The following is an 18,747-nucleotide window of genomic DNA, read 5'->3' on the forward strand; positions in this document are numbered from 1 at the left end:
AGAGAGGGAGAGAGAGAGAGAGAGAGAGAGAGACAGAGAGAGAGAGAGAGAGGGAGAACTCTTGAGATCCGCAAGAGTAGAGTGCGTAGAAAGGCTTTGGGCACAAGTTTGGCACCAAGTCACATTTAATTTGATTATGTTCGCCTTTAAAAATGGTTCACAGCTCTCGTCCCTCTCTTCTTCTTTTTTCTTTTTTTTTCTTTTTGAGCACCCAAAAACTTTACACAGAGCTAAAGCAAAATAAAACAAAAGCGAAACGAAGGCAAGAATAGGAAGCGAAAATAATAAAATATCAGGCACAAACTTTGTCCGGCAATAAAGACCTAAATTTTAATGAAATTAAAATAATGCCCTGCCGGACTGGCTGACTGGCTGACTGGCGGCGCCTCTAGTCTAAGCCGCAGCGCGTGTCCAATAACAAATTAAAGCACAAGCCGATGGCTAAGACACATTTCTAATTGCTCTCTAAGCTGATTTTCTATTTACTTTGCCAACTTAGCCAAAATGGAAGTGAATACATACATACACATGTATATATGCAAAAATATATCTATTTGTACGTATAATCTGAAGTAAGTTTGCCTGCATTACATTATTTATGGACTTTTTTTTTGTTTCTTGGCAGATTTGTGTTAGATGAATGCAGCATATTTGGAATTTAGTTAAAGTTATGAGTCTTTCATGATTAGTATTATCATTATTAAAGACTCAGTCTCCATGGAAGACAGACACGTATATAAAGTATACTCACTTCTCTCAGTGGCCATTATGTTGTCGAGGCATATGTTGCTTGTTAATCAAATAATCCCCAGCAACCCCTGAGGTGTGACACTATTTAATGTGTCACTGTTCAACACTTGCTTCTCCAATTCGCACTTGTCTTTCAAATCGCTTAACATTATGCATTATGTTATCGTCCTTTTAAAGCACTTACTGGTAATAAATCTATTTTAAAGGGATTGGAGGCGTTGGTGGTTGTTGTTGTTGTTTGGAAAATACCTATGCTGATCTTTGAAGAACTTCACCACAAATCTATCTGCCACATCTGGTATCTCTATCTATTAAATGGGGGGACATGTGATTTTATCGTTTCACTGTTATCGATGTTATCGATTTTCCAACCGAAAGACAATCGTATACAAAAAGAACCAAATAATAAAATTCTTAACTAATGTTTATACAAAATATTCGTATTTATTGCTGACCTTCTAACTAATTATATATGTATATATATATCGATAAATATTCGAGTTTACAAAAAAAAAAAAAACAGAAAAAAAACAGTTGATTTGCAATAGATTTTGATCTATTGGTCTTGAATATCGCTTGGAATCAGTACAAAATAATAAATCGATTAACTATAAACCATAATTCTAACGACCCCGAAATTCTTGTTATGCATACGCATTTATGTGTGAGTGTGTGTGTGTGTGTGGGCGGCTTTGGCAAGTGGGCGTAACGTGGTTTGCATGCTCTCGAATGCTCATCAATTTGAGACAAACTGACGACTTGCAGCGAGAAGAGAGAAGGGGAGATGTGCTTCTCAGAGACGAGATACGCCCTCATTTGCATAGAGCTGGCAATTGTCACGAGATGTGGATGTGGGTGTGGATGTGGATGTTGGTGTGGCTATGTCTCTGTCTGTGGCTGTGGGTGTTGATGTTGGTGTGGTTGTGCGACTGGGATGTGAGTCGATTGTGCCAGCAGTGCTGCTGCCGGTCGTATCTTTGGTGCCATTGTGCAGCGACAGTCGCTCCGGGGCATCATCGAATCGCACCTTGGTTTCGGGCTTCAACGCTGTGCCAGGGCCGGCTACAATGGTTGACCCCTCGATGGCTGGCACCTCAGTTCGCCGCAGTTCCGTGCTGATGGCCTGCAGCGTATTATAGCAGCGTCTAAAACTCGGCCGTTCCCATGGCTCAGAGCGCCAGCAGTGCAAAAGCAGCGCATAACTGCAGCGGAAAAAGGTAACCAAAAAATAGAGAACAATAGATTAGAACTATGTGTAGCATCCGAGATTGGTTTGGTATTGTGCTTACAGCTTATCGGGGCACTGGTCACTGGTCAGCTGGAGGCGTCCACCATCCTTGACATGGGCGAGCACCTCGAAATTGTTGCGCGCCGCATACGGTTGCTGGCCGAGCGTCAGTATCTCCCAGCAGAGGACGCCAAAGGCCCAAACATCCGACTGTGTGCTGAAGAGGCCATCCACGAGACTTTCGGGCGCCATCCAACGCACGGGCAGCAGACCCTCGCCTTCCTTGCGATAATAGTCGCTCTTGTAGATGTCGCGCGCCAGCCCAAAATCGCCAATTTTGACAATGCGCCGTCCGCCAATGTCGGCGCCCTCGGACACCAGACAATTGCGGCAGGCGAGATCGCGATGCACAAAATGCATATCCTCCATGTAGCTGCATCCGTTCGCCACGTCCAGGCACATGCTGAGCAGCTCCGGCAACAGCAGTTTGGGCAGCGCTTCCTGAAATCCATTTAAAGTTCGTTTCAATCACAACTAACTCTTGCCAAACTTGGTTTAACGAATGGAAATTCCAAAAATACGAATTGCAAATCTCGATGAAGAGCGCTGCTCACCTGAGAGGTGGGCCGTGCCGCACGCAGATAACTGAGCAGATCGCCCGCCTCCATGTGCTCCATGATCAGCGAAATGGTATCGCTGTCAAAGCAGATACCAATCAGGCAGACGATGTTCTCATGCTTGAAGTTGCTCATCAGCTGCGCCTCCTGGAGCAGCTCGGCAAACTCACTGTAGCCCTTGCGCAGGCTCTAAACGAATGCAAGTAACAAATATCATCAGTCAGTTGGTCAATCAATCCAGGTAGTCATTTACCTTGATTGCCACGCGCTGTGGCGGCGAATTGTCGCCCTCGCCGCCCTGCAGCTGGCCCTCGTAGACCTCGCCAAAGGCGCCACTGCCCAGAAACCGAAGCAGCGTCAGTCGGTTCCAGCTGATCTGAGGCAGCAGCGCAATGTCCGCATCGCTCAGCGACATCGAGAAGGTGCGACTCCGTGCCGCAAGCAGCTGCTGCTGCGTCTGCAGCGCCGATAGATTGCTCCAAATGCTTGGACGACTCTGCTGGAGCAGCTTCTTGGCGCGATGGCGACGTTTTTGAACTGACAGTTTTTAAGTTAACAATTAGTTAAATATGTATATGATTGACAGACTGATCAACTGATATGCCAAATTGACCGATTACTGAGCAACTAATCGATTCATTGACTGTTTGATTGACTAACTGATTGAGGAAGTAAATTACTCAATGACGGAATGATAGACCAACTGATTTGACTGTTTGACCAACTTATTGATTGATTGCTTACTTGATTGACGAAGTAAATTACCCTATTTGATTGATAGTCTGGTCAAATTGACTAATTACTGAACAATTAATTGACTGATTAACTACACAATTGATTACCTCATTGACTGATGAACAGACTAATTGATTTACTGATTGTCTGACTAACGGATAGGTTGATAGAGTAATTTAGCCAATAGTTAAATGATTGACTAAATGATTGATTGATTGACTAAGTGAATACTGCCGCATTAATTGTCTGACTGATAAGCTGAGTTGATTGATTACTGATTGACTGATTACTGAGTGACCAATTGATTGTTTATCTAACTGATTAATTACCTTATTGACTGACTGAAGAACGGACTGATTGACCGACTAGCTAACAGATTGATAAAAAAAAGAACAAACTGGACTTTTTAGCTTACCCTTGCGAATGAGAAATAAGGCCAAAACACAGCTGGAGACGATGGCCGCTGGCGCAATGATGGCCATGACAAGGGAGCCACGTTTCTCTGGCGAGACAAAGGGCTCGGCGATCCGCTCGCTATCCTCACTGTACGGTCCCCACCCGTGTGGACGGTTGCGGGCGCGAACACGAAAGAGCAGCAGGCGGCGGGTGTGCAACTCACGCACAATGCAGCTCAGCTCGGTGGTGTTGCAGTAATCAAGCCACAGATCCTCGATGACCATGGGCTCCTCTGCCCATGGCAGCAGTGCTAGGGTTGTCTCCCGCCGCCTCCGTCGACGTGTACTGCGTCGGGCCTGCAATGCTTCCAGATTGTACAGCAGAATGGGGGCGCCGTTATCCAACGCTGGCGTCCAGCTGACACGAAAGATCTCGCCGGCAATATGCTCGAGCTGGGGCCGACCCGGTGCACTGGGCGCATCGCCCAGCGTCTCGTAGTCATGACTGGCGCCATAATAAACAGGTGCACCCGGCGACGCAGCATAGCCCAATGCCAAGCGGCAGGAGTAACGCGTCTTCGGCTGCAGGCTCGTCAGTTGCATCCGTGTGTGATTCGCTGCCACATTGAAGTGCAGCTGCTCCCGCAGTGACTGGCATTCCAACGTCAACGAGCTCAGGGCATCCGGTGTGCCCGGCCACGAGAGTGTCATCTCATATGCGTTCAGCTCCACTAACTGCAGCGGTGGCAGCGGCGCAAAGCAACGGATCAGCAGACGTCCGCTGCTGTTAGACTTCTCGGGAGTCGCGTGCGCCTGCACCCAGATCTCATAGAGGCGACCGGGTTGCAAACCTGGCAGAAAACAGAGAGAAGGGGAGAAGAGAGGTATTGGTGGTCTTAACTGAATAATTATTAAATAAGAGTGTTCTTATCGAGATCGCAAGACTAAAATATACCCTGTACCCAGTGACAACATAAAATATACCCCGTATCTCGGCTTTAATGAGAGTGTACGACTAGCAGATACTCTGAGATTGATTCTTACTCATTAACTGATTGATTCACTGATTGTGTGATGAATGATGTACTAATTGATTAGCTGACTGATGGACAGGTGAATTAAATGAATTGAATTACTCAATGGCTGATTAACTGACCATATGATTGATTGACTGACACACTAAATAACTGCCTTATACCTGGCTGACAAACTGATTTGAGTGATGACAGAGGGACCAATTACTGAGTAACTTATCGTCAGAGTCGCTAAGTGATTGATGACCTGATTGACTGACTGACTGTTTACCTGATTGACTGACTGACTGAATGACAGATTGACGAAGTAATGTAATTCAGTGGATTAATGATTGAGCGCATTATTGATTGACTGACTGAGGAAATAACTCATAAATTAACTGTATAGATGTATATGGTTATTGAATAATCCTTACCTGTCAATCGATGGACACCCGCTGTCTCCACTCGCTGCTCCTGTGCGGGTTGTGGTTCATCCAGCTCCTGTTCCGGTTCGTGTGCCAGCTGCTGATCCATCTCGAGCCTCGATTGCCAGTGCAGCGTGTAGTAGACGCTCTCGCTGCGCAATAAAAGTGGGGCCAGCCAGCTGACCTCCAGTTCGCTGGGACTTAACGCTCGGCCGGAGAAGTTGCTCGGTGCACTGGACGTTGCCGGGGCTGTGTGCAGCTCCAGCGGTGGCAGTTGCAGCGGCTCCAAACCCAAACGCTGCTGATAGTAGCCGGTGAGGCGGGCACGCAGTTCATATGCATGGAACGGCTCCAAGGAGCTAATGTTAAGTCTATGCCCAGCTGCAGACTGCAGTTGACGTTGGAGCAGAGTTTGGTTGCTCTTGCTGGTGCTGGTGAGATTCAGTTGATAGTTGAGACCCGGCACTGGCAACGGACAATCGGCGCCGGCCGTTAGCTCCGTCAGTTGCAGGCTACAATGCGTCTCCTCGCAGGGCTGATCGGGCATTGGCAGAGTGGTCATTGTGGGGAGGAGGAGGCAACGACGACTGGGATATGCCTGATAGTTGTAGGCACGCAGCAGACGCACCTCATCCGGTTGCAGTTCCATCAAATACTCCAGCTGCTGTCTGCGTCGCCCATAGGCGCGAACGCTGCCATTACGCAGGGCGTACAAATAACCCGGATCCTGGGCCAATTGGGCGATGTCATCGTTAAGGAAATTCAGCTGTGCACGCAGAGCGTTCGGTGTGCACAGCTGACGGGCCACATGGTAGACGCACAGCTGACCCAGATGATCGACCACATTCAGTGTCTCCGCCAGCGGCTCCTGGCTGCCCTCGAACAATCGCCAAATGGGCGTGGTAACGCTACTGCCCTCAAACCTCAACGCGGTGTCATCGGTGAGATTGCGGCCCTGAAGCGTCGCATTGCGCGCACCCAACTCATGCTGCAGCCAGATGAGGGAGCGGGCATGTGGCAGTGCGATCAGATCACGCAACAATTGACCCGGCGGCAGTCGCCACAATCGTTCGCCATGCATAATGCGTCCCTCGAAGCGGCACAGATCCAAACGATAGATGCATGCCGCCGCCGGTTGTGTTATGGTGTCCACCTCCGCCCAGTAGACGATGCGTTGCACCCAGTCAACGGTTAAAGCGAGGACTTCGGCGCGCATCCGCGCCACTTTAGCTGGACCGGCCTGGCCGGGCGCATGGCTAAGCAGCTCGACGTGCTCGTTGACCCAGAGCAGTCGATGCTCGCCCTGCAGCAGCACCAGATGCTCGACGGGACTGGCCGTGTGCACGAGCTGCTGCCGATTGCCCGTATCCAGATCGAGCTCACCAATATGCTCCGCATTCGCATAGAGCAGTCGGGGCACAGACTGCACCTCCGGCGACACATGAAGCGAGTGACTGGTGGCGCCCGCTGTAGCCAGTCCGGTGGCAGCAACATGAGCCTGCACCTGGAACCGATATGTCTCATCCGGCTGCAGTTGATCGATGCGCGCCTCCAGCACACTCTGATTAAGCAACATTTCGGCATGCAGTTCGCTGCCGCGCCAGCAACTGATGCGATACTGCAGCGAATGGCTACCAGACATGGTCATGTGCTCGTCCACCGCCTTCGCCTCCGCCTCCTCTTCGGGCACATCCCAGCGCAGTAGAGCGCTCACATTCGGCTCCAGTTGCAGCGGCTCCGAGCGCCGTTCCACAAAGACGCGCAGACGTCGAGGTTGCGTCGGCGCCGCAATCGGCGTCGCCAACTGGACTCGGGTGGTGCTGCCAGCACGCCATGCCGTGTGCGGTGTAATGCTGACGCGGAGAGCGAGTGGCGTCTGCGGCAGCTGTGTAATGCGAGCGAAGGGTGTGGCCAGCTGCAGGGTGAGCAAACGTTGCGATCCATGCTCGAGTAGCAGTTTGTAGGTGATTGTATGATTGCCACCGCTGGACGCTGGCTGCCAGCGCAAGCGGAAATCATCCCAGTGGCCGCCCTCCTCGATACGTACGCTCTCTGGCAGCACGGCCAGCGGACGGACACCCGCGTCCGGCAGCAGCGCCGCCGTTGACGTCTCCAGGAGCTGGACAGCCGTCCAACGTTGCTGCAGCTCGACGGGATGCAGACGCATCGTGTCCGCATCCGTTGCATCGTGGAGTCGCATCAGGTGCGCGCTGCTCGCATCCGCCGCTAGCCAGAGGAGCGCTCCCAGCGGTGCCAGATGCTGCAGCGTATGGGGCAGTGCGTCCGCCTGCGACAGCGTCGCGAGCAGCTGCAGCGGACCTGGCTGCGATGATGCCGGCGACAGTGTGGTGCGATAGAGCTGCAATGCCACACTGGACCCGGAGACGAGCCAATATATGTGCCGTTGCTGCAGATCCAGACAGAAGCCACTTATCTTGCCGGCCAGACCATTGACATGGTAATACTCCAGCTCCGGCTGTTGCATGGAACGGCGCGCCAAGTGCACTGCACTCGAGTAGTAGAGATGACCTTGTTCCGCATCCAAGGCCAGATGCCTTGCCCCAAATATTGGCAGCAATTCACGGGCGCCCGTCTCCACATCCATGCGCTGGACACAATCACGGCCCAGATCCGTCCAATAGAGCAGTCCGCCACGCCAATCGTAGGCGACGGCGCCCACATGCTCCACCTCTGTGGCGGGCAGATAGCAACTGAGTTGAGGCTGTAACAGATTGACGCAGTACAACGTGGATTGGCTGACATAATACGCAACGCTTGCATTGATCGCAGTTAACGGACCCGGACCGGGCGACAGATGGCCAGGCAACCGATGCAGCTTCCCGCCCAGCTCATTCGTGGTATACAATGCACCACGTTGTGTCGTCCAGCGCAAGCGATGGTCACCCAGCGGCCAGGTGCGCGTCGACATCGCCGGTGTCCAGCCACCGGGCAGACCCTCACCATTGATGGCACGCACACGCAACTGATACAGATTGTCCGGCTGCAGACGATCCAGACCGAAATGTGGACTGCGTATGTTGCGTATGTTGTACGCACTCTGGCTGTCCACATCGAGCACCTCCAGCTCGTAGGTGCAGTTACGCGCCGTGGCCGTTGCTGTCTGGTACGGATTGAGTGCCGGCTCCAGCCAGGTAATTTGTGCCGCCTGTGCGCCTAGAAGTGCACGCAAGCGACTTGGCACACCTGCGTCGAGGGCTGCCAATTGACGATGTCGTCCCAGCGCCAGCAGTGACCAGTGCTCCGCCAGCTCCAACGGCCACGACATTATCGCCTGAAGCGTGTGCCGCTCCAGCAGCTGCAGCTGTGTGCCACTCACCAGCAGCAACTGTGCCTCATCCCCAGACAAAGCAAAGCTTTGCCAGCTGCTGTTGCCGGACAAAGGCAGCTGTTGAGCTAGTTGCTTGTGTATGCCATCGTAGCTAAGCTCGAGCAGCTGATTGTCCTGGGGCAGCAATAGATGGAGTAGCCAACGCGCCGGCTCCAGCACAAAGTGTTGTCCCGCTCCAATCGCAATGAGACGCAATCTCTGCTTACTGTGCAAATCGTAGCGCCACAAGCTGTCCGCATTGCTGACGAAGAGCCAGCCATTGAGTGCATCCAGTTCCAGCTGCTGCACAATCAAACCCAGCTCAACACTTAGCTGCTGCACATCGCCAGCCATCAGATCGCTGCTGAACAGCTCGAATCCTCGTGTGCTCGACTCCGCGGCTATATAGAGGCGTCGGTGCAGCCAGTCGAGGCTCAGCTTGCGTGGCGTCCAACTACTCGCAGAATCATTCGTCTGCAACTGGAACTGCAACCGTTGCGTTGTCGTCTCATCGAGCAGCAGCTGACTGCAATATGGCATCCATGGATAACAAATATAAAATTTAGTACGCATTCTTGCTCACCTGTGCAGCTGGCCAAGTGAGTCGAGGAACCATAGTCGCTGCTCCCGCTCCAACCAGGCAAAGTCGCTGATTGTCGTCTGATTGTCGGGTGATCGATAGAGGATTCGCATCTCGCCTGCCGGCTCCAGTGACTGCCATATGATGGTGTACTTGGACGCGAGCAGCACGCTCTGCAGCTGTTCCGGCTCCGGTGGCTTTTTGGTGGCAATGCTGCCCTCAACCGGCGGACCTTCGCCTTGCTTATTGATCATTGTGATGGTCACCGTGTAGTTGGTCTGCGGCGTGAGCTGGGCAAAGATGCAGCTAAAACGTTGAGCAGGCAGCAGCTAAAAACGAGTTTAGAGGCATAAACAGCTAGCTTGGGGATGATGGAATGGTAGACGCACCTGCTCACGACTATTGTTGCCCATGCTGCTCAATCGAATCCTATATCCTTCAAGGGGCGCATTGCTAAAGCGTCCAGGACGCCAGTGTATCGCCACATGGCTCTCGTCTAGCGCGAGCAGCGACTCAATGATCGGCGGCGAGATCGGTGCGCCCTCCATTTCGGTTTGATATGTGGACGTGGCTGGCGAGTAGAGCACATCTTCACTGCCCTCTCCAAAAGGGAGCTCAAAGCGAAACTATCGGATCAGAGAACTGTATTAAAATTGTTATCAGAGTCGATCAGGGATTAGTGGCATACCTTGTAGCGGGTATACGGTATGAGTGCCTCAAGAATCTCACACACATAATACTCATCGCAGTCGAAATCGGCCAGATTGTACCAGGATGTATCTGCATCTGGATGTGTCTGCTCCACTTGCTGATATTGTATGTTAAAGGGTCGACTGGCCAAATAGTTCTCCGGGAATTGTATGGACCACTTAATGGTCAGCGTGGATGAATCGCCCGGCATCTCCACCAGCTGCGGATGTGTCGTCTCCACAAGATGAGCCATCGCCAGACGCTGCAGATGCCAATAGTCGCGCTGGGCCATCTCGCAGGCTCCAATGCAGGGCATATCATACAGATGGAATTGTGTGGATGCCTGTCAGCCACATGAGAAGATTAATTGGATTAGCTGCACAAACGTTGATTCTGTGGATGCTGGCACTTACGCAGGCCTCCTGGCAAGGCTCGATCTCCTTGAGTGCTCGATACCATTGCGCACAACCCTTGGTGCACTGAAGTGAAGCAAAAGTGGCAATTGATTAAACCTAATGATAATATCATGAGCCTTACAATATGATTTAAATCGGATAGCAATAATAATATTGCAAATTATTGATAAATTATTACATCTATTGACACACTCATTCCAATTTACATAATTGCCTCCTGCTCATTGTTTTCGATTAATTATCAAGTTGGCAACTATCTTGTGTTATATGAAGTAGATATAAAAACCAGAATAAATAAATAAATAAGACGAACGACTATCTGAGTCATGTCGAGGATTATATGGCCTTGCAGACTGGAGTCGAGTTGACGAGGTCTATGGAAACAATATGATATATAATAATTCGATGTGGATGATTATTTAACAACAAACAAAAAAATCCGATTGTCCCTTTGACAGCTATATAGTAAAATGCTACTATTTGGTCTGCTCTGAACTGTGTATTGCCTGCTGTCGAATATAATTCAAGTTTAAAATAGTAGTAATATATATGTGGGGTCGACAGAGAGAGCGCTCGAGCTATCTCTTCGGGTGCCTGAGATCGTAGACAGATCTATGTAGATCAAGTCGGCTTCTGATGCTGATCAAGAATCTATATACGAGTACGGTGATGCTTCATGCTGCCTGTTACATACTTCTGCACAGCTCCATCAAACCGATTTTAGCCATTTTCAATGCGTTTGCGGTGTAAACAAATTTAAACACAAATATTGATTTACTCTACAATATGCAAATAAGTTAAATGAGGTAAATATATATAATTTAGCTAAATTCTAATTGAATCCGTTAATTAACTCTACTGCTGCTAACTGAGTCGACACATCAAAGGACACCTTGTGCTCCTCTCCTCTCCTCTCCTTCTTCTCCTTCTTCTTCAGCTCCTTCACCATCTCCTTTTCCTGTGCGCTCCCTCTTGTGGTTAACACATAAAATAAGTGCAAGCTTGGATATCAAATGATTTGCGGATTTTATAACAAGTGGTTGAATACCCTTTCCCCCGTTGCCTTTGACAAGCACTTTGTCTGAGAATTGCCTTTTTCGATTAGGAGTGCTCCATTGGTTAGGGTCTTTAGGTGGTGATGTGAATTGTTTTTTTTAACATTAACGTTTTGGTTTCTGGGAACTTTTAGCTGGTTGTATTTTGGGTCAAGGGCTGGTTCTTGGCCGTCCAATTGTCTGGTAAAGTTGAAAGGCGGTTTCGAATTACGCAAACAAAAAACACTTGAAACCATTTCAAAAATATGTGAAGTGGATTTGTGGAGGAGGAGTGGCGGTGAAGGGGTTTTAGCTTACGCGTGTTTTGTAGCACTTGTCGCTGTTGTCGGCCTTTTCGCATTGAATCCCAAACTCGTCCAGAAACAGATCCTCCTGGAAAAATGAAATAAGTCAATCAATCAGCACTAAAGAATGCAAACGGAAATGCAGTAAAATTATAAGGGGTTAGGGGGGGGACGGGAGGGGGCATTTACTGCCTGTGAGAACATTTTTATTTAATGAGACAAGTCACAAGTTAACAAGATAGTAATCAATTAAAAGTAAGTAGAGACAATAGACAATTGATAACAAGTATAAATTAAGTTAACAACCGATTCGAACAACAATTTCCTAGAATAATCGAACATTACAAATGCATAAGTTGATCGAACAAGTCGCTGTTATATATTAGACGACAAAACACACAAACAGACCTAAAACAAGTTTCTGCTTTTAGCCCCGAAGCCGCAGCACGTGAACATTGGCAACAACCGAAATGTATTCATGCATATTTATCTGGTAGGGTCTTTAGGTATGTATATATACATCTAAATATATAGAAGGTAAACAACTTTAAAGACCATCGAATATGAGCAAAAAATAAAATAGTAAGCTAGTCAGTTAACCTAGTGATTTATGCATAAAACATAATAGAATTATCACAAGCTAAGATCACACAATCAAGTGGAAGTTACCTTAAAATAAAAAACTGACTTATAAATGCTGTTGTTAATTTAAATCAAGTGCAATTAAGATAGTTTTACTGAAAGTACTAATTCATAAACGTGTTTTTCGTTTGCAATTTAATCAAGAGTCCGAAACATTTGGAAGTCCAACGAACTTACTATCAAAAATTCGAGTTTGATTATCCAAAAACAAAGACTTTTGCATCCTTTTGTTATTCTGTGTTCCAAACGAGATGAGTTGGATGTGGATGCAATTGAATCCAATAGCTGTGGTGTCATTGCTGGCATGTCAGACGAAGTCAATATTAGATGGATACATTTCTCACCTACTGCAAAAGTGCATAAAAGTTTCGATCAAAATATTGAGCTAAATATTTTTGTGTTTTACTAAATTGGAAAGTTCGAATGTTGTTACTGTTACCCCAATGCTGTTGCTTTTGCAATTATTAGTCACTATCTAGCTTGTAATGGGCAGTCTTCTCGAACAATGCTAATTTTATAGCGTATAATCAAGTCGAACAGTAAGCATTTTATGCTAATTATACATGTACAGAGCACTTACATTTTGAATAGTGGGGTAGGTTTCAGAAGCACATCCCTGATGCCATTCCATTCAGATTGCAAACTAATTAATAATTGCCCAGTTGCAGTTTCAATTACCTAGTTTCATTGCCAAGGTCAGGTTTAGGATTTGGCTCAGCTTCGGTTGTTTTTTTAAAGCCCACCCTCTCGCATGCAGCATTCACAATACTCATTCAAACACAACACACACACAACACACACACAAACGAACACAAACACACACATTTTATTTGCTCTACTAAGTATTTTTCTTTTCATTTTTTTTTCACACACGCGTCAATTTAATTTAGAATTCTACGTAATATTTTATTAATTTAGCTTGATTGGCTTTTTCACAAACGGAACATGGTTCTCTACGCTTGTGTGTGTGTGTGTGTGTGTGTGTGTGTGTGTGTGTGTGTGTGTGTGTGTGTGTGTGTGTGTGTGTGTGTGTGTGTGTGTGTGTGTGTGTGTGTGTGTGTGTGTGTGTGTGTTTGTGTGTGTGACGACTTGAAGCGATGCTCGGGCGCTTGCTATGGCCACAGAAATGAAGGCTGCCACATTCACGACGAGACAGTGGCAGTGGGGCATGAGTACACTAAGCGAAATCCCAATGCTCAAATGGTATAAAATATCTAACAGTTTGTTCTTTAAATTTCGTTAATATTTCGCATTCTAGTTGATTATTAAAGAATCAATATTCATATTTCAAACTTATTTACATTTATTGCAAGTTGAAATTTGGGTAATCGCAGAAATTGAGTATCTAAAATATGAGGGGTAAAAATTATGGTTTTCTATTCTAAATCTTAAATCATTTTCGCATTGGTAGACCATTGATACTGAACCGGTACAAAATTGGGAAAAAAAGAACAACCGTTTTAATTTAAAATACTTATTTAAAAAATATTACCCTTCGAATCGAATTCCAGTGCCGATTTTAAATTTCATTTAACTTCAGTTAATGATTGGGAAACCTTGCGAGCAATAATGTTGTTCTCTGGTTTTTGTACCTTGGCCTTGGATTTTGAGTACAAAATCTCCTTATTTTTATTTTTTGAAGTGCAGGGGTGTAGTGGAGAGGGTGCAGAGGCTGCTTACTAATTGGCGTTGGGGGTTTTATGTCGTCATTGCGCGTCTTTTGTTATACAATTTCTATTACATTAACTGACTGACAAACTCAACTCACACATTTAACAGCTTGTGTGTATATCTTTGTGTGTGTGCGTGTGTGTGTGTGTTATTGACACCATTTCTGTTGTTGTTGCGCTGCAGTCCGAAAAAGCAAATAAATTGGCTCAACATTTTGCAAAGAACATCATCATCAACAACAAACAGCATGGCAATCATTATTAGCATCGTGATGAATGATTCTTTTGTGGTGCTCATTTCTCGATGTTTGCGATGCGATCCAAAAAACACGGGCAACGCCACAACTGCATTAGCTTCTTGTAAGATTCCAATGCTGATGCTGATGCTGATGCTGATGCTAATCGTGCCCCTCCCTCTCCAACAACGCACTGTAACTCTGCCAATTAAGCAGCAATTTACAAACTTATGCTTCAAAACAAGTGAGAGAGTGCAAGAGAGAGAGAGAGAGAGAGGGATAGTGCAAGAGAGAGAGGAAGAGAAACATCTGCTTAAATCCCCAATCTGGATAGAGCAATCTCAGTGGCAGTCCGCCCAACATTTACAGCAATTAGGCAGCCTAACGACTTGCTGCCTGATTAGTTTTAATTAAGCTTCTGACATGGATATGGGTTGTGTTGGATTCTGCTGTGGTGTTTTATTAGGATTGAACTATGTCTGGGTCTGTATTTGGTTAGGGTTGGTGGTGGCAACAATTTATTTGTCCCCCCTATTGTCAAATAAAACCAAGTGCGAAATAAGCAGCTCTTAATTATCACTCACTATTCTTAAGAGTGCATCATTTCAAAACTTTTACTGAATCAATTGAATTTTTAAAGAGAGAGACTCTCTCTCTGAATGTCAACGATCGAGGGATAGAGAGCATTCAGTAATTCTGATGGGAGAGAAAGAAAAGAGATTTTGAAGAGAAATATCGATTTCTAAAATACAAATATATTGAGGGAGAGAGAAATAGAAATGATTATTTTTTCAGTATTATTGTATTCGGCATGTGCATCGATAACATAATCAACGCATGCCACCCACTATAAAGAATTAAAGAAACGTTAGAAAAATATTAAAATAGAGATTGCTAGCCGGTGGCGCCATCTATTGTGCACTGACATGCAATCGGGAATTGGTAACAAAAGAACAGCAATGTGGCAACAAAATGGCCTGAATAACAATTGCAGCAGCAACAACAGAGCACAAATTAAAAACATTAAAACAAAAGCCCGCAGCACTTAAATACATTTTTAATTATGCCAGATACGATTGGCGATTTCAGCGAGAAACTAATTAAAAGCAGCGCGTGTATGCCGCAGGAATGATGATGACGATGATAATAAATATTATATATTAAATATGTGTGTACGTTGAGCACTTTTTTTTCTTATTTTTTTGGGCGCACACAATTAACAAATAAACAGTTTAATCAAGCAAATAACTCATATATCAACTTGTCCGCACTAGCGCCAATTGGCATCAGTTTTCAACAACACACAATTCAACAAGTTCCCACGCAAAGGTAACCCAAATATCTCGAGCTCCAATTTCAGATACGAATTACAGATGCAGATGCAGATGCAGATGCAGTAGCTGTTGCTGTAGCTGTTGCAGCAAAAGTTGAATAGCTAGAATGTGACAGTCGTTCTAGAATCTAAATTGTAAATTCTCAAGATTTAAGTGCCAGTTTGACATGACAGTGAAGCAAATCTAACAAACTATAATCATACACAACTTGACAATACTATAAGCAACGAGATCACACTTGCACACAGAAAAAATGCAATCTATCATAAAGAAAATATTCTTAGATTAAGATAGAACCATCTTGTTGTCTTCTTAATTTAAACATCTCACTTTCAATCTCGTTTCTTGATCGAAAGTTGAAACTAAAACTAGAATTGAAAATCTTACAATTAGTTTCGTACTTTTTTCTCTGTGTACTGAATCGCTGAATGGAAACTGACAGGTGACTAGGCACAACACCAATCACTTGCTCCAATTGAGTTGCCCACTTGTTCTAGTGATTAATTCGAACTGCTCAGAATGCTGAGATTAAGCTCGAGGAAAACTTTTCAAAAACAAAAGAAAGAAGAACAAATGCTTAATTGTTAATGTACTTACAAAGAAGTAGTAATATCTTAAAGAAACCACATTACAATTAAAGATCACACTTTGATAAAAACAAGACGAAAGTAAAAACTATTCCTTGGCTAAAAATGAAAACAATTTTGAGAAAGTTAACGAATTAAAACAGGATGAGAAGCCACAATCAGAACCGGAACAGGTAAGCAACATTAAACGATTTACTCAATTAAATTGAATAGAAGCCGACAGTTCAACAATTTTTAGCAGATAGATCTATAAAGTTAACTTATCAGACCCAGAACGGAACTAAAATTCGATTCAGTTTGCAACCTTGCATTGAATAAACTATTCAAAAATATTTAGATATTTAGATGGATGGATCGATAGCTGTTCTTAACAAAATCACTTCAAGAGAATGAGTCTCTTAAGCACTTAGCCTTAGCCAACGACTCACCTCGACAATACAACGCTGGACGCAGTCTCGTGTTACTTGCTCCAAGGCGATGCGCTCATCGATGCCAGTGTCGACAGCATCCGTTTGTTTAGTTGCTGCTGTGGCTGATGGTAATGCTGCTGGTCGCATCCTTGCCACACTGCTGATGGCAATGCCCTCTGCTAGAGTGGGTGGCGCCGCTCCGATATGCGTCGCCCAAATGGCAACCTTCTCCACAACATCGCTGTCTAGCGTGGGTCGCACATTCGCCTGGGCAAGCGATGCCGCCAATGCCGCCGTTGTCCTCGCTTTTGCCGTATAGTTGATGACCAGCTGCTGGTGTTGCTGCTCTTGTTGTTGCTGCTGTTGCTCTTGTTGCAGCTGCTGCCTCTGTTCGACGTGCGAGCGACCGCACACATTACAGCAGAGCGAGAGCAACAACAACAGCAACAGATTGGCAATTAGAATTGTGGAGATGCCACCCTGACCAGTGAACACCTGTCCACCACAAGCACCAGTTAGCTGACGTCCCAGATGCATCAGATGCTGCCCCACGCCAACAATACGCGTCTCCGAGTTGCGACGTGAACGGGAGCTGCAACGATTTGCCTGTTGTTGCTGATCCTGCTGCTGCTGCTGCTGCAGCTGCTGCTTGTTGCAATCCGGGTTGATGTGAATCGTCGACATTTTCGTATTGACATTCACAGCGATTTTCACATTAAAACTAAAACTTAAACGTTTTGGTTGTTGTTTTTGCTGTTGTGCTTGTTTCTGTTGTTGTGTTGCCGCATTTTGTCGCCAAAACATAGTCCACGATTTGCGCTACCAGACGGGGGCTGCCTCAACTCGAATGTTCATTGAAGCAAGCACAAAAAAAAAAAAAAAAAAAGGAACAAAAAAAACTCGACCTACGCCTTACACCCCGGGAGTAAGGGAGCAGTGTGGGTGAGGGGACAGAGGGGTGGTCTGCCCTGTGTCTCGCTGCAGCTCGTTTCTAATTTGTTGTCGTTCGATTTTGTTTTTGAAGAAACTTTGATTTTTATTTTGTTTATTTTTTTTTTTTTTAATTTCGCATTTACATTTTTGCTGAAATGGGAGTCAAATACGTGAAGAAAAAAACCAAAAAAACGAAATCAGAATCGATTTGCGATGTAAAGTGCATAAGTTAATTTGTTTATTATGTAAATCAACAACAACAATCAACTAAAGCAATTGCCCAAAAGTTCAATGTACAATCTCAGGTGATCAACGACGACAGGTTGCGACTGACTTTCAGTATTTTTTTAATTCCAAATATATGTAGTAAATGTTGTTGACTTAAAGGATTGATCAAATATTAATAGAAATTTATCAAATGGCTGTCAACCCGAAACGAATTTAGGTTCCGATTGTGGTTCTAATACACATAGTTTAAAGGATAGACGAAACTTTATTAATATTTGCCACATTTCTTTTGGATTCTGTATGGGTACTTTAATTTTTATGATACGACGGAATACTCTGATAGCAGATGGTAAATTACCATCTAATAATAATAATATTGGTTCGGCTTTTACGGGTTTTACAATCGGTTAGTTTTGGCTAACGATTGCATTGCCGATTCCAGTTTGAGTGAACAGAGCTGGCAAAAAGAATAAATACTCTTAGTTTAAGTTGGTTTATTCTAGAATGTAAAGCCCTGCAACAAATTTATAATTACTCTCTCTCCGATATTGAATAGACTTTATCGCTAGAGAAATGAGACTCTATCAATAATAATACCTCACAATCACAATCAAGTTTTTTGATAACATTTTCTTGATTAGAGATTTATGATACTGCATCCCAAATTGAAACAATTCTTACATGAAGATTCACTTTTCTTTGCTTCCAACACTATCAAATTGATAATTATAATTTAATAATATTTACACAAATCCACAAATGCACAAATATCAATTGAAAAATGCAACCGCATTGAAGCGCATAAAAACCGACAAAAATATGCACGCCACAAAAAATATTAAAATGCCGCCTAATTAATTATCTCGAAAAACAGCAAGCAACAACATTAAAGTCGAATAAAAAAAAAATGCTAATTAACCGCGAGGTGTTATTTAAAAAACACACGCACACAAAGAAAAAAAAAAAAAGGGAAAAAAGGAAAAAGAAATGCAATGTTTAATTGCACAGAATTTGCTGTTTTCAACTTTGATGCAAATGTGCCGTTATAAATTAATTAATTATTTCGTGCAATTAATCGATGTGAATTGAATCGCTGGCGTTAAGTTCTCCATTTGTTTTCTCAACTGCATTTATTTTTTATTGATATTTCTATAGTAAAATTTATATTTATTTTGTACTCAAATTTCA

At 45.0% G+C, this 18,747-nt stretch overlaps 1 protein-coding gene across 1 annotated transcript; it reads right to left on the reverse strand.

Moving 5' to 3' along the window:
- Positions 1 to 1,172: 1,172 nt before the first annotated feature.
- Positions 1,173 to 17,434, reverse strand: LOC6569293 (protein sevenless). Its single transcript, XM_001995708.2, has 12 exons — positions 16,417 to 17,434; positions 11,533 to 11,607; positions 10,178 to 10,243; positions 9,763 to 10,107; positions 9,464 to 9,700; positions 9,078 to 9,403; positions 5,176 to 9,020; positions 3,746 to 4,576; positions 2,849 to 3,132; positions 2,593 to 2,784; positions 2,040 to 2,479; positions 1,173 to 1,952 (listed from the first exon to the last, which is right to left on the reverse strand). The coding sequence occupies exons 1-12, from the start codon at positions 17,200 to 17,202 to the stop codon at positions 1,544 to 1,546; spliced, it is 7,836 nt and encodes a 2,611-aa protein (XP_001995744.2). The 5' UTR covers positions 17,203 to 17,434; the 3' UTR covers positions 1,173 to 1,543.
- Positions 17,435 to 18,747: the final 1,313 nt, after the last annotated feature.

This window comes from Drosophila grimshawi, unplaced genomic scaffold (genome assembly GCF_018153295.1).
Source record: "Drosophila grimshawi isolate 15287-2541.00 unplaced genomic scaffold, ASM1815329v1 contig_848, whole genome shotgun sequence".
Taxonomy (NCBI): Eukaryota; Metazoa; Arthropoda; class Insecta; order Diptera; family Drosophilidae; genus Drosophila; species Drosophila grimshawi.